General features: G+C 38.8%; 1 protein-coding gene across 7 annotated transcripts in view; it reads right to left on the minus strand.

Moving 5' to 3' along the window:
* Nucleotides 1-21,154, minus strand: part of LOC148369719 (IQ motif and SEC7 domain-containing protein 1-like) — a 106,523-nt gene that overhangs the window by 57,145 nt on the left and 28,224 nt on the right. The window contains exon 1 of one of the 7 annotated variants that reach the window (XM_088331873.1): nucleotides 13,631-14,119. The exons of the other annotated variants lie outside the window; for them this stretch is intronic. Within the exon in view, the coding sequence (XP_088187999.1) occupies nucleotides 13,631-13,710 (80 nt within the window). The 5' untranslated portion in view covers nucleotides 13,711-14,119. Of the gene's footprint in view, nucleotides 1-13,630; nucleotides 14,120-21,154 lie in introns of those variants that run through there. 7 annotated transcript variants of the gene reach the window in all.

Consider the following 21,154-nt stretch of genomic DNA (forward strand, 5'->3'; position numbering starts at 1 on the left):
ATAGGATTTCTTACCTTTGTGGTGGTCAGCAGAAGGCGCTCGCAAACTTCCTTCATATTTGGCTATTATTTCTTCCTTAAATGCAATAGTTGTACGCACTACTTTTCTTTTTTCACCTATAGCAACTTTGCTGCTTGCACTTACTTTCTTCGGAGGCATAATAAGGGGCTAAAACACCCGTACGCCGCTCAGCATCGCATCCTAGCGTACGCACTCACTTATTACCGACGTTCGAACTCCGATTTTTTGACTGAACAGCGAAGCAAGAATTTCTCAAAATTTTTGGTCGGACACCGATTTGTTCGCGCTGAGAGGCGTTCCAAAACTGAGGTTCCACTGTACATTTCTTAAAAATTAACATATATTAATACTATGTTGTTACCAGGTTGTAATTATTAGAAGTTAAGCCAAACACTAAAAAATATTTTCAGTTTAAAATCAAAGCCCGTCAGTGATGAGCTATTTTCTGAACCTGTACGGGGGGCTACCTGGTGGCCATGACCCCCACGTTGGAGAGCCCTGTTACATCTTTCATCCATTGTCTTCCGCTTATCCGGGCTCAGATCGCCGGGGCAGCAGCCTTAAAAGGGAAGCCCAGACGTCCCTATCCCCAGCCACCTCCTCCAGCTCATTCGACGGGATCCCGAGGCGTTCCCAAGCAAGCCGAGAGACATAGTCTCTCCAGCGTGTCCGGTGGGACATGCCCGGAAAACCTCCCGAGGGAGGCGTCCAGGAGGCATCCTTATCAGATGCCCGAGCCACCTCAACTGGCTCCTCTCAATCCGGAGGAGCAGCGGCTCTACACAGAGTCCCTCCCGGATGACTGAGCTTCTCACCTTATCTCTAAGGGAAAACCCAGACACCCTGCGGAGGAAAAATCAGCAAAAGATGTCACTACACATCCCTCCTACATAATTTGAAACTCTAACCAGATCAGAATAAATATTTTTTTAACCTTTTTTTGAAACACAACTTGTTAATTAAAAATTTCCCAAGGCACAGAGAAAACAATTAAGAATGAATTCCTGGCACTGGTTTCCTTTTTATAAGTTGAAATTTCATAAATTGACGGATTTTCTTTTCTTCTGATCTCCGTGGCTCAGGGTGTAATACAGGTTATTTGTTTTAGTTAACAACTTTGCTGTTATTTTGGGTTTTACTAAATTTTGAATGAGTGAATTAATGAATGAAAAAAATGGAACATGAGAAAAACAAAACCAAAATAAACCAAAATAAGAATTTAAAAGCAAAAACAATGTATTTGCCAGTGTAACCCTTTTTGATTATGTTCTAAGATTTCTTAGTATTTTTTGAGTGAGGACATAATATTAAAAATCTACATAAATTATGTGCAGTATTTTTCTATACCTTTATTTTACTTATTTTTTTAAGTAAGATCTTAAAGAGCTTCATCGAACAAAATAAGTTATTACATTCATTTGTCTGTACTACCTCATGAGCAGTTAGTTATTCAGTTATAACAAAAACAGTAATTTACTGCTACCTACTGATATGGATGAATGCCATATTTACTCTGCTGATCACCAAAAGGAGGCAAAGTTATGGGGAAATAGCATACTTTCTTTTTTGCAAAGATACAATTGGGCATTTTCGTAAGTTTAAAGTTAAGTAAACTGTCAAAATAGGGAAAGAAGACATCAATGGATTTTGAACTAGCAGAGAAATTGGGAGAGAAGCCAACCCTCAAATAAGAGATTTCTAAAGGCCTTCCTCTGAGCCATTCTTTTTTACTAGATATCCCAGGTTACAAAAGCAGATCCACCCTAGAGGGTGTGGGTGTCTAAGAACAGGAATATGATTGGCCGATAGTGACAATAATGTAAACAGGTAATAATGGATAAAAAACAAACAACAGTGCGTAATGATAGTCAAAATAACAAACTGGCATTGTATGCAATCCCTTTTGCAGGAGTCCAATACTGAAACAAAATAAACGTAACAAATTTCCTGTGGCACACTAGACATGTTCTCAGGGCTCACTAGTGTTCCCCGGCACGCAGGTTGAAAAACACTCATATAGATTGATTAAACCTGTGCCAAGGTCATGAGAACTAAAATGCATCTCACATTTCAAAGTACTGACACGGCACCATCAGTAGTCTCATAGCAAAATCTGTAGTATTAGCAGGGATGATGTAATCAGCACTAGTAAGCTAACTAGCACCTAACCAAAGGTTTGTCGTACAAAAGCTTTGTTAATCAATAAGAAACAAACTCAAAATAATAACACCCCCATGCAGGTATGTTTTAACGCCCGAAATAGAAAATGCATGGCGGCTGCGTGCTGCATGAATTATTGAGCGTGGTGCACTTGAATGTCCTTACGCGTCGCTTCACTTTGGCAACCTTATTTTGTCCCTTCCCCTTGACACTTAGCTAAACACAGCAGTAGCAAAAATATGCATTATTTTTCTTTTCTTGGCAAAAGTTAGAATTTAACAGCATTAGCTGCTGTAACATCAAAAATCAGAATGGTTTCCACATTTTGTAGTGGAAAAGATTACATTGATATGTGTAAGAGTTAGCATATTGCATCTTCAAGTAGCATTAGCAGAGCTACATGCACAGTGGCTAAGCTAAGATAAAATAGCTATTAACAGATATTTTAGCAGGATGCTGATGGGGCATTTACAAATCAGATACAGTAATCCCTTGCTATAACGTGGTTTTACGTTTCAGTGTATAGAGTACGTATTTATGAAATGATTGTATTTTTTTCAACTTTTTTTTTAGATATTCTACTAAACAGTTTTATAATGCGTTTTTGGGGGGGGAATACATAGGAAGGTGGGATTACTGTAATACATCTCCTCTACAGTAAGCAAAGTAATATCTGGTGACACCACTATACACGTTGACTGTAAAATGAATGCATAATGACTGTGTTTTTCACATATTTGTAGAACTCTGACTGTTGCTCTGATAAACGTGAACACACTTCACGTGATACCGACAAAATCAAACACACGATCTCACATGTACTCAACTGGGACTCCACTAAGAGGTGTGCCAAATTTTAAGGCGCACCCACTCAAAATAGTCTTTTGTAAAATATTGTTAATGTATAAGGATCACTGGACTATAGAACGCAAGGAATTAATACTAAAGTTAGAGCTAGGTTTGCATAAAAAATAAAATACATTATTTCACATTGTCCAAAATACATTTAAAATACTTTATTTCGTAGAACATAAGTTAACATGATGACATATGGTTTCACCACTAAAATTAATTTTAGCAACAAAATATTAAAATATTAACCACAAGTGGGCACTCAAAGATCACTCTATACGTATATTTCTCAAAGGCAGAACAGTTACCATATAAGGTATCATTTAACAACAATCCAAACAAGAATACACAATTATGTACAAAACTTTATCATATACAATCATTTTCTTTCAAGTAATCACAATTTGTTTCGAACTCCTACACAATTATTGTCCAATGCAACAACATGAGAGGATTTGCAATGAGCGTTCGAAATTTGACGTCTGAACTCCTGTCAAAGTTCTGCGCTTTTCTCTTAAGTCCTTTTATCAACCAACAATTAGCATGTTAACCACAAGAGGGCACTTGAAGACAACTCCATATATTTCTCAAGAGCAGAGCAGTTGCCATATGCAGGCTCATTAAATTGTAATCATGCATTTTTAATTTTATCCACCGTATTTTCCGTTGTATAAGGCACACTTTAACATTTCTGGTCAATTTGGGGTTTTTAGGTGCCCCTTATAGTCTGGAAAATACAATGCATACTAAATGTATGAAATCATCCTGTCACCACACACACAATCAGGTATGCGTGCACACGCATATACACACATCCAATGCACATTCATGCATACACGTTTGTGATTAGACAGTACACTACGCTATTCTGTAAGTGCACGCCCCCAAACATGCATACATGTATATAGAAGCACAGCCATACACATCTGACCTGACCTGCATGTCCAAACACACAGCTCAATGTCATAAAATGACACACTAGCAAAAATGCAGAGCAGTGTCTTACCTCAAAGTAGACAATAAAGACCCCAACCAATTGTTCTCTCTCTCCTTAATACACACACCTGTATTAGCCTACTGGTCTTCCTCTCCCTTTGCCCTTCTCTCTCTTCCCTCGCTTTGTCTCTCACTCAGCCACACCCCCGGCTTGTATGCTTCCTCCTCCTTCCAGTTCCCCTTCCTTTGCCTTCCTGCCCTCCTCCCCTCCTCCCTTACTCCTATCTCCGCCACCCCGACCATCCCAACCCCAGGAGATGCATGGTTACCTCGCTGTCAGTCAACCACGTGTCTGCTTTGCAATTTCTTCAGCGTCCGCTGCACACAGAAAGGCGCGTACACTCAAGATGTCCTCAAAAAGACAGAGGCTGACTCCCAAAGTCAATCAGGGGCCACACGGAAGCAGAATCACAAAACGCTTTGAAATAGAGATAATTGTAGCATTTTCCTAGTACTCTCGATATACGTGGGGTATACTGTATTTATTCATGTTTAGCACATTTTTTAATCTCCAAAGGTACCGGTACTCAAAGTTTGGAGGCGTTGTACATGGGGTTTTACGCTAGTATATTACCTTATTTGTGCAATAATTGATCAGTTGAAAGATACTGCTGACCACAATCACAAAAGACTGAATGCAACAGGAATCGAACCCGGGTTGCAGGGGCGAGGTCACCTAATTCTTATCATCAGACTACCAGTCATATACAGTAGGTGGCGTACACAAAGGCATTAGACTTTATAACATCATCACACTATATTTACTCACGGTACCAGAGACAAACGTTAGACTAGAGAATGAGGAAAACAAACATGGCAAAAAAGTAAGACGAAGGAAAGAACTCTTTTGGTGTATCTGAAGATGAATCAGGTATTAAAGACATAAATAGATACATTGCAAATTATATACTGTTATTGTGCTCATAGTTTATGTTGTCAATAAAAGATTTGAATCATGGTCACACATATTCAACAACATAGTCCAGAAAAAAGGGTGATTATTGTCATCTGGGTCTACACGTTAGGATTAGGTGCCCTCACTAGCGATCTATGCTGCGATACGGGTTCAATTCGTTTTGCATCCGATGTTGAGGAAAGGTGGTCGCCAATATTTTTAAACTGATCAATAATTGCTCAAGTATAGTACTTTACTAACGTTAAACCTAATTTTTGTAGGTAAAAAAAATGTGCGTTATACACGGTATAAGCAAAAATAAGGCAACATTTTTGTCTAGTATGAGACCACCTATGGCCAGGTACCGGCCCGCAACCCGGTAGTTGCCGACCACTGCTCAAAAATACGGTTGCTAAATCCCAATATGTCAATTTAGGTATCAAATGGATATCGTTCTCCTGAATATCAAAAAACAAAAACAAATGCAAAGACACATACATATCTTTAATGACTTGGCAGCTTTCTTAGGAAAAAAAGCTCCTTATATTTCTTTTTCCTTTTTGTATGCCATCCTTACTCACTTTTGGCATTCAGGTGTCACCCACATTGAGTCTTCCACTGTCTTCCACAGTCATGAATTAGGAAAAATTAACCTTCCACTTACATTGTCGCTAAGTGAGTACCGTATTTTCCGCACTATAAGGCACACCGGGTTATAGGGCGCACCCCCCAAAAATAGTTTTTGGTCCTATATTTTCCATACATAAGGCGCACCGGATTATAAGGCGCTACAATGGGAACGTCAACAAAACACTCAGATAGTTCAGTCAAACTTATAACCCCCTTAACATTCCGAAAGCTTGCAAAGAAGCAAATACTCGTCTCAGACATGTACGGAAACAGTGTCTGTACGATGTCACCAATCACTCAAATGCATCGTTCCAAATATCATTCGGAAGGTTAAAGTCTTGGGATTCAAGAAATGCCAAACATTTCTTAGTTTCCATTTTATTTTTTGCTGGCCAGCAAAGTAAGAATTTTATTGTGCAGGGAAACGGGGTTCTTTACTGTGCATATGACAATAAACACTTTGAATTTAATTTAGTTTAAAGATAGACTCATAATGTAAAATATTTACAAATACAGAATAGTAAAAAATGTTTTCTCTATGCCGTAGTGCAACCCAACGTGTGATTCACATTCATCTTTTTCGGCCAATTGCAGGCTTTGTTTCACCCCTTTAGCCTATGCGGGCCTGTAAATGATAAAAAGGATCCGCCCCCTTTACCTCCGAATAACTTTAGCCAATAGTGACTGATTCAAATGATGATTGACACATTGGTTAGGAAATGAAACGCCGGTATATAAATCCCAGCATACACCGCGGACTACTTCGCCTTTGGGGGAAAATCGAGTCGGCGGCTGCTTGCCTTAGTTGCAAGACTTTGCGACTTAATATTGATCCACAAATGAGGCGCACGCATGGTCAGCTTTTGAAAAAAATAAAGGCTTTTAGGTGCGCCTTATAGTGCAGAAAATACGGTTCATCTTAATTTCACTTCTAGATATTAATGTATTTATTTCCTTATGTATTTTCAATGGATTGATTGAAAAAAAAACATGGATGCAAAACTGCTCTTTCACAAACAAAAATATAAAATTAACTTGTAATGAATAAAAGCAGTAACCAACCATATGTCATGATTGCTGATTCAGGGCACCTGTGAATGCCCAATTGGCGCCAACAGCCCTGAGCGCTGATTGGTTTAGAGACTCTTTTTAAACCCCCAGCTTCCAAGAGGAAGCCGACAGACCGTTTGCGAACCTATGCTCCCAGCTAGGCAAGCTCATACCTTCCGACATTTTCCTGCCCTGTTTTCTCCTGCCTGATACCTGTTGCCAACCTGTTTCTGGACCCGTTTCTGCCCCGATCTGCCATCGCGACCACCGACCTGTTTTGCCCTGTTTCCTGCCTGATACCTGTTGCCGACCTCTTTTCTGAACTCGATACTGCCCTTGCTCTCCCGTCCCGGCTAGTGACCAGTATCCTTGCTGTCTATGATTATGCTCGCTCGACACGGAAGTGGCACTTCCGCGTTCTAGCCACCTGTTATCCGTGTCCGTCGATCATCAGATCGTGTAAGCAAGCCCTGCTCTTCCTCTTTATCAATAAACTGAGTAAACAAACGCTACAGGGTCCTGTCTCTGTTTCTGGCTTGTGACACCATAATTTTAGGTAAAAATGAATGAGGACGCACTTTCAGACATTCAAAACAAATTGGGTGAAGCGACATGTATATATGTATATTTTCTGAAAGAATCTTTTCATTTTTTATCAATCTAGTAGTCTATTCATTGAAATACATTACTAATTCCAATCTCGATACAAAATCATATAATACGCAAAGTGCTTCACCAGACAAAGAGCCTTCGAGCCATTAATATTTCACAAAAGCCAAGGCCACAACGTCATGGCCGCAAAGTTGTTTTCAAGGAAAATTTAAAATAGGAAATGATGCAATACGTATTGTACAATGTGACTAGAACAAACAGCTATACTATAGGATTCAGAACAAAATTCCCAGTGATTTAAGATCTACGTAGTATCAGTATTATCACTCACACGCTGATCCCGGCAAAGCTGAGGTCCAGCTCATCTCTAAAGAGCTGGATGACGCTTTGCATTAAAAACCAACGGTGACCAGAAGATGAAGGTGCTGTAAGTGAGTCAGAGCAGGTGACTTCTCCTGCTACTGATGACTATGAAAATAAGTAATATCTATTTCATGTGGGTGATCAAACTCCTACCCAAAAAGATGATGAAGATGGATGGGTGCTGCCAGGCTGTGCTTTCCCAAGACACACCACAGGCACCCCTACAACCAAAGTGGTTAAGGCATCCATGTGAAAGTGTATTTACATACCAGGACACAAATAAAAGTGAATCAAACCTCTCTTTACGTTGCAGCCACAGATTTTGTTTTAGTGGGAACAAAAGCATGGCATTGCCGGTCTGACCCAACTACTCCGGAGTTGCTTTGATGCTTTGCATTGGCAATATATGGCATAACATTCTTGTATCATCCATGTCTTACTTCATAATTTCTTTGGGGATATAGTGGTACCTTTTTCTACAAGCAGCTCTAAACATGAGAATTTAAATGTATGAGTTTTTTTTGGAACAAAAATATTGCTCTGCGTAGGAGGGCAAATCCAAGATAAGCACAGTCCCAGAGGCTGTCACTAGAGAATGCTTGTGACAGCTCGTCCAGTTTGTGCATGCAAACTACTATAGACAAATAAACAATAAAAAATTGTGCAGTAAAAATGTATGTATTACCCAATTTCTCTCTGTATTAATGGATGCAAATTATATTTTTACACGGTAATAAACCCTACAAACACAAGGTGGCACCTATTTCCTCACAGCAATACAGACTTTGTAGCATACCACGACAATATTAGCAATCTGCGATGATGATGCATCTGCTACGAGTGACCCGAGACGATCAGATTAGAGCCAAAATGGACAAGTCAAGTTGTTTAACCCATAAACAAACAAAGGACATTTCGTTATACAGCTTAAACAATTTGAAATGATTAAAAAACGTGTGAATTACAAGAAAAACGTGTAAAATGACAGGTTACGCGAGTGGGTCCTATATGACAGGATCTCCGTCACTCGTCTGTGGACCGGCCCCAACCCCCCTTACTTCACACCACGTGCACACCTTCATCACAGTGACTGCCTCGCTTTTTATTTTGTTAATATAATCTCATTTATTTTATTACTGAATCAATCTATTTTCTAATTACTGTTTTCATGTATTTTTAGTTATCCGGAAGATGTGTTTTATCGTTATTTAGGGTTTACTTGTATCATAAGAAATGATGCATGGACTTTCCCGCTCGAATCTTTGAGTTTTGTTTTTTAATTTCTTCCCATGTTCCTGCTCGGAGCCAAGAAGAAATCTGCAGGTTTGAGAGTGTTCTCCATTTCGGGAATGCTCTGCCCTCTGAGATTCGATCTGTGGAACTGTTTAAATCTAGGCTTAAAACACACTTTTTCTATAGCTTAAGAATGACCTATATGTCATGTTGATGATATCAGTCTATTGTTTGTTTATGTCCTCGCAACGTTTATTGCAACCAGGTCATCCTGGAAGAGGGATTACCTTATGTGCGTCCCCTTCTCCAGGTTTGTTCGTTACCTCATGCTTAGGTTTTTGAGTTGTTCCTTGCCCTCATGTAGGTTTTAGATCATGGGGTAGTGTAATAGTAGACTTTAGTCTGAACAGCCCTTCGATACTCCTTTTGATTAGAGTGTATACAAATAAACGTAACTTGATTTGACTCTGATTACTTCATTTCGGAAAAATTTGCTGGTTATACAATTTAAGCTGAGAGCCTGATGCTGGAACGAATTAAGCTCATATAAAGAGGTATCACTGCATTCATAAAAAAAGCGTAACTATCTCCCTCTTGTGATGCTTTTGTAAAAGGATGATCACTTGTCAACATAGATTTGATCTATTTATTTTCTGGTGTCATCTTAACTTAAATTGCTATCGTGTCGATGTTATGTGTGCTTGCTTGAAACTGGAAGTGGCAATTTTTTTTTACCAGAATGGAAATTCAATACCATTTTTGGAGCTTTTTATTCACACATAGAGACTTACTCTCGCTTCAGAATAAAGCAGCTGTAGACTAAAATAATAGTCTTGAGTCAAGACTGTTTGTCATGATTTGACATTGCATACGAATAACCTACTCCTCTTGTCGGTTGAAAATAGTTTGTGTAATATAGTGTAACAATCTGTGAAGCCCTTTGAGACTCTTCGTGATTTAGGGCTATACAAATAAAAATGACTTGACTTGACTTGACTTGATTACTGATTCGGGGCACCTGCAGCTGCCCCGTTCGTGGCTCTTGGACTCTTTTTAAGGTCCCGTCTTCCGAAAGGAACCCGTCAGACCGTCTGCGAACCTATGCTCTCAGCTAGGCAAGCTTTTGTACTCTCCGACATTATCCTGCCCTGTTTTCCTGCCTGATACCTGTTGCCGACCTTTTTCCGGATCCGTTTCTGCTTTTGCTCCTCCGTCCCAGCCATCGACCTGTTTTGCCCTGTTTCCTGCCTGATACCTGTTGCCGACCTCTTTTCTGGACCCGTTTCTGTTTTGCTCCCCCGTCCTGGCCATCGACCTGTTTTCTCGCTGTCAACGACCTACCCTCGCTCGACACGGAAGTGCCACTTCCGCGTTCCTGGCATCTGCTACTCGTGACTGACGATCATCTGATCGTGGATGCAAGCACTGCTCTCTTTCTTAATAAAAACTAGCTATTGGGTTCTGTCTTCGCTCCTGGCTTGTGACACTGTTTTGTATTAATATTTCTAAAAACTATTATGAAGAGTTTGCTGCTGCTGATTAGTAAGTATTAAGCCTCTCGGAATGATTCCAGTATGATGGCAGGTGGGACTCTGATCAGATCTTAGACCACACATTGAAAGACACCCCACTTTCTAGTGTTACTTCCTTATTCTGACCAAGGACAGTGTGTGGGTGGCCCCACATAGCAGGATTGCGTACTGAAGCAGAGTGGTGAAAATAGTGACAATATGGATGAATAATAATAGGCAGTTATAGCTCCCCAACAGAACTTATTCCTTTGATAAAATCGTGATCGTCTGGTCAGAGGGGGATCACGTTCCGTGCCTCGTCTGAAGAACCACGGTCGCCCGAGGGAACGCAATCGCCCCAGTGACAGAAAGTTCACGCATTGTTCATGCAACAGTTCAGTGTTCTTGCAGTACATTATTATATTGCAAGCAAAATGCCCTTGTGTTGATCAAAAGCATTGTTTGGAGGTATCTCAGAAATGCAAAATAAAATAACCAAAGAAAAGGTTCCCTTGAAATGCATCCTCTCATAGAAAGTTGATTTCTTTTTTGGATATGAATACTTACAAGAAACTGAGGAACGTTCAACTGTTGTTTACAAAACAATGGTAAAAGCTAAAAACCTTTTCTAAGAATGCAAGCTTTCTCTTGATATTTCCTTGACCATATAGCTACAGAACTAAATTATCTGTAAGCATTCAAAAATGAGTCAGAATGGCAAAAACTGGCTAGCACCCGCACTTCCCGTTTGAGAGGAACATCTGGCATTGAGAAAAACGGCAGTCTAACGCATAGAATGGTACTTTTGGTGAGTATGGAGATACGCAAGGCCACACCAAGATTGAGTGTTTTTTCATGAGCTAATTTAACAGCACAATGCTGTGCTAATGACCACATCTGCCTTGTAATTGATGGGTTCCACACAGACGGATTGCTCCTACATGCCATCAAAGGCCATTAAGGAAAATAACTGGAGTCAGTTGTGCACCTGCTTCACTGGCAACCAATGCTATTTTCTTCTCATCTCAAATCTGTGATAACGTGCTTAAATCCTACCGCTAGATGGTAGCAATGTGTTTTACTACAAGATTCTGTTCCTTTCATTGAGCAGAACAAAAACAGTACCACTAAAGCGCAGCGACACTTTATCGTGATGCTGAGCCAACTGACAATTAACCTCGCAGAAACAGGTTAGCCAGTGGCAAAAATATTTGTGGTCGCATTTTCCGTATCATATGTCATATTTAAAGGACATTTTGTTACAGTGGAACCGCAATTTTCATTCACTTGAATTGACCGAATGCTAAAGTGAAGGCCTAGCCCAGGGATCTCCAACTCAATTTACTCGGGGGCCACCAGAGATAGGGTCTGGGTAAGGGTGGGCGGCATCAGGTTACCACAAGAACAGGCTTATAAATACATTCAATATATTTTTCTACACAAAATAACTTAATAAATACAAAAAGAAAACAACAACAATTTGAATACTTGTTAAAACAAATTTATAAATGACTAATTAATAAAACAATCATTTAGCACAGGGCAGTCAGACAGGCGGCCCGCGGGCCGGATCGCGCCCCACCTCGGGATTGAATCCGGCCCGCGAGATAACACTCAGAGAAGCGCGCGAGAAAAACAAGCTGCAGGTTGAAATATGTCCACTTGATGTTGCCAAAGCCAAGTTCTTCTCACAAAGACGCTGTAGTTGTATTTTTTGGATTTCTCTCTCTCTCCCTTTTTCTCTCTCTCGCTATCTTTCTCTTCTTCACTCCTGCGTCTCTTTTTCTCTTTCTTTGTTCCTTTTTGTCTTTTTCGCTCTCTGTATCTTTTTACCCACTTTTGCTCTCTCTTACTTTTTTCCTTCTCTCTCTTTTCTCTATTGCCTTCCCCTTTTTTCTTTCTACACTTCTCTCATTCTCTCCTCTTTTCTCACTTTCCATTTCTTTGGATTTCTTTTCTCTCTCTTTCTCTCACTGTTTCTCTTTTCATCTCTTTTCTTTTTCACATTCTCTCTCTTTCTCTCTCTCCCTTTCTGTCTTTCCTTCTCCCACACTCTCTCTTTTTCTCTTAATTCTTTCTCTCTTTTTTCTTCCTCCTTAATCTACTAGACTATTTGTATATTGTATTCTTTTTGCTTTATTATTGTATTGTTCTCAGCTCAGGGATGCTGCTGAAAATGTGAATTTCCCTTCGGGGATGAATAAAGTATCAATCTATCTATCTATCTATCTATCTATTCCGGCCCCCGAGTGAATGTTATATTGTGTGGCCCCAGAGTTAAAATGAATTTGACACCCCTGATTTAGCAAAAAAGAAAATTAGGAAACTAATGACTGAGAATTTTTTTCAAAATATTATTATTCCTATTCAATTGTGTGTATCAACAATATTTATCTTTATGAATTTGAGACCCCTACAATATTGCGAAAATCTGGGACACACCTGAGCAGCCACGATCCATTACCCCTGGTCACTTTTTGCGTGTGCTGGCAGAGCGCATTTTTGTCAGGCCGGGCAGCTCTTTTTTGCCGATTTGTCCTCTAAAAACTGAACTGCATCTTTGCGGCCGCAATCCATTATCCCCAAATGCATTTTGTTGCAAACTGGGATCGGAAGAGTGCACGTTTGTCCAGCCTGGCGCCTTTTTTGCAGTTGCTCCTGCCTAAAATCAACTGCATTCGTGCGGCTGTGAACCATTATTCCTAATCGCATATTTCTTCAAGCAGGGACTGGCAGGAGGCAATTTTGTTTTGAGGTTTGCTGTTTCTGGTCCTCTTAATTGTAACCATGAGGAATTGCAGTATTTTGCAATTATTTTGAAAAATAATGAAGGTGTTGATTGAATCAGCTAATCGGTTGAAAATTGTAGTCTGTGATGCGAATATGTGCATATATGCCAAGGGACAAACCAGGAAGTAGATTTCCAATGATGTATATTCTTTCTCCTACTGTATATTTTACTATGCAGTCAAACTTAAGAGTGAATTTGTCCCAATTTTGAGTCCTGCTTAAATAATTACAGAGTTATCACAGAGTTAGATTACATATCAAACTAGTACAGGCCGCAATAATATCTTTAATTTTAGGGCAGGGGCATTAAGATTGTTCTTTGGGCCACAATTGGGCCATGGGCTGGGAGGTTAGCCTAGCCTAGCTTAGCGTTTCTCAAATAGTACGGCGCGAGAGGTTTTTTTCTTCCGAGGGGGAACATGACAGAAAATAACTGAGAAGCACTGGCCAAGCCTTGTCCCACATTGTACTTAAGTCCATTTTGCACCCCCGCATGGATAAGGATGTTGTGTCCTACCTGTGTAACGGGGACCAAGATCCAGAAGAGCGCAGGCAAAAGGAAGGGCAAAACCTGCAGACACCTGAAATGAAAAACATCCCAGGGATCCCCAATCCAATGCTTCGCTTTCAGTCTAAGTGGGGGGTTCATAAACCTCGGCAGATGTTCTTAAGAAGCATTCTGGATTTGGAGAAAGGGTCCCTATGGAGTTGGAGTTAGAGCGATGTGCCATGATGGAATGCGAAGGACACCTCTCCACATAGTACGGAAAAGTCAAAGTCTGTTTAGGAATTCATTGATTAGCTTGACTAGTGACATCACAATCCAGCAAGTTAGAAGGGCAAACTCACAGGCACTTGTTGGAACTCTTACTAACAGGTTTAAAACTTTGTGATTAAGAGATATACAAATAAATGCTACTTGACTCTAATGTCGAGAGTTTAGGAAAATTAAATCAGCATTTTCCCTAAGAGTTACTGTACTTTCAGAATTTAGCCATTTAAACTATCTGTAAAACAGACTACTGTACATGTTTCTCCATCCTTAAAGGGACAGTGTTTACTATTGGACTACTAGATGTCGGTGTATTTAGTTGTGCAACCAAAAACAAGTGCTTGAAAAACAAGGACGAATACAAACTACGGAGACTCTGAGTGATTTTCTTCATTTATTTTTCCAAGCCTTTTGAAAACTTTTTCTCCGGGTACCCGTAGCAGCAAAATGGGGGACAATTATGTCAGCCCCATCTAGGTGATCCTTAGATTATGTAAAATTAATAGAAATGTCCCCAGCTACAAGTATTTACCACATGTATTTTTATGAGATAGCTCATGAATATTTTCTTATTATTTAAATTAATAGTTTTTATTTTTACCACTATGCGGCGCTAGAGAATACACACGGCCCCCTTTTAAAAAGTGGATTAATTTATTACTTTGCTGAAATTCTGAATGTAAAATACCAATTTGATGACATGGTTGAGCATAAGAAAATATAAAACAAGGTTTTTACCATTAGGGAGCGCTAAATAACACATATTTAACAAGGGGCGCAATCTACAAATAACTTTGCTGTAATTCTGAGTGTTATAAAACCAGTTTGAGGAAATGGTTGATTACAAAAGAATATTAAACCAAGTTTTTTATGTATGCATTAGAATGTCCTATATAGTACACACTGTCCCTTTAAAATACTAAAGTAAATTTTACAAAAATTCCCTTTTTTTTAAAAAAGAAAATGGGAATTTCTTCAAAATGACTTTACAACAGTCACTATGTCACAAAACTCAACATCCCTGGGTTTAAAGCAGTCGTAATCCCAAGGAATCAAACAAAAAGGTATTTTAAAAACACAGCTGTCATTAACAAATATTCTTATATAAGTCACATGTTTGAATTGATTATGTATAACTCCCTCAATGCTGCTGTTTCAGCTACAGATACAGAAAGAGACTGTGACTAGAGATGGAATGAGGCTTAAAAATGTATCGGGAGTCTGTGCTTTGCGGTATTTCGTGTGATGCCCAATACTTTAGAATGAAAGTCCGATTTTATGTTGCCAGATCTAGGCAGTTCTTGTTCAAAACCAGGTTCCTAAATGAAGCAGTGCCTTCTAAATCTCAAGAGACTTTGTTTTCGTGTTGGTATTGTCTCTGGAAAGTGAGGTTCCTTCTTCTCCAGACCCATCATGTACTAAGTCCTGGTTCTGCTTCGTCATTTATTGCGTTTCCAGTTTCAAGAGTATCCTATAAATCCTGGCGCTTATGCTACTTCATGTTATAAAATCCAAGAGGGATCTTCCTGTTGCAAATGTTAGCTTTAAGTCCAAAAGGCTTTTGGAAATGTGGGTTTACGTTTAAAGGCAAGCAGTACTTTCTATTACATTTCTTACATTCTTTTTCCAGGTTATGTTACTTGTCGTTTTAGGTCTTCAAATCCAGTTGCTTTTTCCTTTTTGTAATTCTTCCTGATATCGGTTTAGTCCCCTGGTGGTATCTCTCATTTATGGCAGTATTTTCCAACAAAGTGATGCTTTATAATCCACGGGTTACGTCTTGATCAGGTGGTACTTCCTGTTCAAGGTGGTCTTGTCTTTGCTAACGTGTGAATGCGTTGCTTGGTTGCTTCAACGGACTGTCACTCACCAAACCCTCTAAAACCTTAATCCTATTATACGCCGCCTTGTCTCCTCCCACTCAACTTATTTAGATTGGGAATGCAGACGTTACTTCCTGTTCCAGGTGCTACTTACTCTTCCAGGTTGTGCTTTCCTGTTTACTTAGTAAGCACTGATTAAAAAAAAAGTCTGGTGATTTTAACTAACTACCCTTAAATACCAACAGAATACAAAGAACCCTTGCTGCTTTGGTTATCTCTGGTTCACTGCTTTGCGGATTTAGAATTTAATTGTCAATAATGTCTTTGATATCATTGTAATGTAACAAAACAGTTCACAGAGCTATCACGAGGGGTAGGTTGTATGTGTGTCTACTGGGTGGGCGTGGCTAAAAATAAACTGTGAAGAAACCCCTAGCTTTTGGTGTCTCATTACATTAAACAGAAACTATTTAATTAAATTAGAGTCTGAGGGAAGTCAGAAGAGCGCCAAGAAATGGAGCTTACAAACGGGTACTCCGTGAATTGTTCCCACGCCTGGGAATCAACTGAGGCACTGTCGCGAGAGAAAGTAATATCAGGCTACAGGTCCGGCTCATTACTACGGCCAGGCCAAAAACTCTCTTATGCTGCCCCTGCCGAACCTGGCTAGTCACCAACGCCAGATCGATTACCAATGAAAGAGACGACCTGGAGCTACAACTTGTGGTAAACCATTACATTCGGGACAGTTGTATTTCAATCATCACGGCGTCTTGGCTGAAGTTAAAGCTAGTGTGCAGCCGCCAGCTGCTCTCTTAATCACTTTCTTAGACTAAAAGGGGAAGCCCTCAAATTTCGTTGTACCTTAGTACAATGTCAATAAAGACCATTTATTAAAATGCAATTAAATCTGTGTTCTGTGTATTTATTTGTAGATCTATAGTTGGTGTTTCAGTTACAGTCATATACTCTCAGTCAGTAATAATGTCATCTAAAGGTAATTTTGCCTTTTGGCTTTTATGAATCTGTGACACTTCTTGCCGGTTTTTCACTTTTCGTGGGTGGTTCGATTAACCGCAATAACCAAAGGGATATCTGTAATTGAGTTTCCAACCCAAGGCTGAAATAAGTCATCTTTTTTCATAACTTTAATCATTTTCTCCTCAGTCTCTTGTTGATCTTCTTCAGACACCAACCATGTTCACTGACATTCAACATGTTTTTGTTGCATCGTAGTTGTTCTCGTCAACTGCTTTTAAAAGAATATAATATACTGTATTATAGCATCCAAGTTCACGTTCGCGTCAAACCATTCACAAAAAACTATTTACAGGACATACTGTATGATCAGGACATACTGACGATCAGAAAAGGAAACAACATGATTGTGTATGTGTGTTTTGCAGCAGTTACAACTCTAGTAAAAGACTTCCTAGAAAATGTACCGTATTTATTCAAATATAACGCACGTTCATGAATCACGCACGCTTGATCAAAGTTTGGATTGGATGTAACGTAAATTTAACCCGGGACGCGGATGAAAGAGCGCCTAATTTTAACCACTATACTACCAGAGGTATAGATGACAAAAAACTAATTTGAAATTAAGTTTTACCCGCTATCACACACGGACATTTTAGTCAGTGTGCCAAAGACAAATGTTAAATACATTTGTCATTCGTCTCTGGTACCGACTGAAAAGGAGATAAAACTGACTGCCTTTTCAAATGTCATTTAAATCACTGGTGTTTCAGTGGTAAGGATTCAATGCTCTCACTGTTGTGACCTGGGTTCAATTCACATTGCGTTCAATATTTTGCGATTATGATCAGCAATATTTTTCGTTCGATGCATCGGTAACACCTTTTGTGATAACCATACCTTGAAATCTTTTCCAGGTAAGAAATAATATGAGTTATATGCAAATAAATACGGTACGTGAAATAATAGTAATGATCATCATAATAATCATAACAAACAGTAATAATAATACCCAAGTTTTGTGGGGAGAATGGGTGTTATGCTTATTTGAAAAATGTCATTTTGTCCTTATCTTTGTCTTTCTAGACTGCAAGCAGCAGAGACACAGTGAGACAATGCTAAAAAAAAATAGCATATTAGCTTGTTGCAGTGAGAATCTGAGTATGTGACCGAAATTGAATGCCTGTCTCGTAATAGACAAAAGTTTTACAGATGACTACCATGTCGTCTGACACAAGAGTTTCTAGCATACAGTGTACCATCAAAATTGGTAAATCCAAACAATTGTAAGCACTATTTTTAACTCTGTACGTAAAACCAGTATTCTACAATCACATAGTCCGATGTCCCTGTCATCCGCAATTGCTTTCAATGTATTAGGATGGTAGGAAGTGGGATCGTTCACCTTTGACATCCAATTTAATGAGGGTTAGCGTTCACACAGAACCTAGCGATGCGGGATATTGCTACATTTGTCTGCGATGTCATACAACCATGTGGAACCCGACTGTGACAATATAAAAGAGGATTGGATCATTTATTTTCGATAGACTATTTAAAGTTGTCGATGACTTTACGTGGTAGCGTACATGTCTTTAACCAAAAAAACCTTATTTGCAACTGATCAATAGTGAATGTTGGAATCAGGAGCATCATTGAGTGCGTGTTTTTTACTATTGTGAAGCTTGCTATCTCGTCAGGATGTATTAACAGTTGTCAGGGATCTATTTTGTTGAGCTAGTGACAAGGTTAGCGCGACAACTTGTCTTTAATTTAAATAACAGCATTGGCAAATAGCCGAAAGTGAATCTTCTACTCATAAACATCCTTGAATGTGTTATTTTTACTATCAATGTGAAGCTATCTAACTTTACAGCATGTGTAAACAGTTATCAAAGAGATATTTTAGTTAGTTAGCAATTACATTAGCTAGCCAACTTGTCTTTAATTCTAGTAAAACTGTATTGGCAAATAATCGGTAGTGAATGTGATCATAAGAATCATCCTTGAGGGTTTTATTCTTATTATTTGTACTAGCTGACTTGCCAGTATGTGTTAACAGTTGTGAGGGATCTATTTTGGTGAGCTAGCGACAACATTAGCACATGAACTGATCTTCAATTTAAGCCATTGTTTACGCAACCAATAGATAGTGAATGTCATCATCAGAATGATCCCTGAGTATGTTATTTTTACGATTATTGTGAAGCGAGCTAACTTGCCAGTGTGTGTTTACAAATATCAGGGACCTTTTTAGTGCACGAACGACAACATTAGCGCATCAATTTTTTTTTCATTTTAAATAACTATCAGCAACCAATCGACAATGAATGTTTTAATCAGAATCATCATTGACTGTGTTATTTTATGATTATTGTGAAACTAGCTAACTTTCTAGTATGTGTTCACAGTTGTCAGGGATCTACAGTATTTTGGTGAGCTAGCAAAAACATTAGTGTGAGAACTTGTTTTTCATCTAAATAACGTACTTAACAGAATCATCCTTGAATGTGTATTTTTACTATTATTGTGAATCTAGCTAGTATGTGTCAACAGTTATTAAGGATCTTTTTGGTGAGGTAGCCTTAACATTAGCGCGACAACATGTCTTTAGTTTAAATAACTGTATCGGCAACCAATCGATAGTGAATGTTCTAATAATAATCATTCTTGATTGTAGTATTGTACTATTATTGTGAAGCTAGCTAAGTTGCCAGCAACCTATTTCGGTGAGCCAGTTTCAACATTAGCGCTTCACTTTCTCTTTGGTTACTGATACAGTTATTTCAATGAATCAATAGTAATTGTTCAAATCTGAATCATCTTGTGACTGTGTTAATTTTTATATTATTGTGAAGCTAGCTGACTAGCCATTTTGTGTTAACATTTGTCAGTGATGTATTGGTGAGCTAGCCACAAAATTAGCGCAACAACTTGTCTTTAATTTAAATAACTGTGTGGCAACTAATTGATAGTGAATGTGTTAATCAGATTCATCCTTGAGTGTGTCATTTTTACTAGTTTTTGCTTGTTTTACTTGTATGCGTGAACTCTTGTCAGGGATCTATTTTGGTGAGCTCGCAACAACATTAGCGAAAAACTTGGAAAGTCATTGTTGCAGTGAATGTTAACTGTGTTTGGCATTATTCCACCTCTGAAAGAAAAAAAATTGCAACAAATATTTAGCATTATGAGAAAAAAAGAGAAATTTTTCCTCAGATTCAAATCCAAAAACGTCTATAGACTTACAAGAGGCTAATTTAGGGGTATGGGCCGAAAGAAAGATTCTTTATTCCAATAATATACTAAGCTAAACTATTGTATTCTTATTTAATAAAAGACAATAACACTAATAATCAGGACAATTCAACAATGTATTTCACTCTCTCAATACTCTGATTGTCATTATCTTATTCATGGCCATGTTTAAGTGTCATCCTTTGACTTCAAATGTCTTATATTAGGATCCAGTTTCCCTTCAAGAGGAAATAATAAAATTAATGGGCTAGTTGCAGCATGTTGTCATTTGGCTTTTGTGCAATTACAGTAGAAATGTCCCATTTCGGACAACATTACTAGAATGTTGCCTTGTATTTTTCTTATGAATATTCGGTCAACAAAACAGGTAAGGCATTCAGAAAACCACCTCATCGCAGTTTGTTTCCGATTACATTGTATTCGAAAGTTTCCAACAGAAAATTGAATTCATCTACAATGCAAACTAAGTCGAACATCTTCTCGGGCGTGAAACGAGCCTTTTGCGTTAAAGAAAGTAAACATTTCACAAAGTTGCAATCTCGGTGTCTCTGAAAAGCTCATAGACTAAGGAATTGGTACGTTAACACGCAGGCAATAGTCAAAATGGAAACGGAATACTGCCAGAGTTGCGATCAGGTAAATGCGCACAATAATCCGATAATAGTCTTACTCTAACTGCGAGTGTTCCGATTTCACTGATTGCGTTAATCGTTCCATCTTATGATTACTCATCCATGTATTTATACATTTGGTTAATCCACAAACAGTTTCCTTCATCCAGGATATTGATACTGTGGGAATTTTCCATCCAAATTTCGTGTTACCCACTAACCAAGCCTCACGTGAATAAGGGGATCACTCTGGCACCATAATGATAGATTTAGTAAGTCAATTTTCATACCTTTTCCATGCTAAAGCGTAATGAGACAAGCGGCACACGATTAAGTTTTAAACCGTGTTTGTCCAAGGACCTAATATAAGAAAGCAAACTTGACCCAAGTCGACATGAAAGTCTGGCTAATACGTCAACAATTTTTATCCGGTTATAGATTTAGTGCATCGACTTCAAACATTTTTATTTACCTGTTGATATTTTGCCGATTTATGTCACGATTTGGATCGTGAATGGAAAACACCCACATGCACAATTATATTTTACTTTGTATCTAGGTTGGACAATCGTTTGCTCAAAGGACAGAATTTGTTG

The sequence above is a fragment of the Urocampus carinirostris genome, chromosome 3, assembly GCF_059441175.1.
Source record: "Urocampus carinirostris isolate Australia breed hairy pipefish chromosome 3, RoL_Ucar_1.0, whole genome shotgun sequence".
Classification (NCBI taxonomy): domain Eukaryota; kingdom Metazoa; phylum Chordata; class Actinopteri; order Syngnathiformes; family Syngnathidae; genus Urocampus; species Urocampus carinirostris.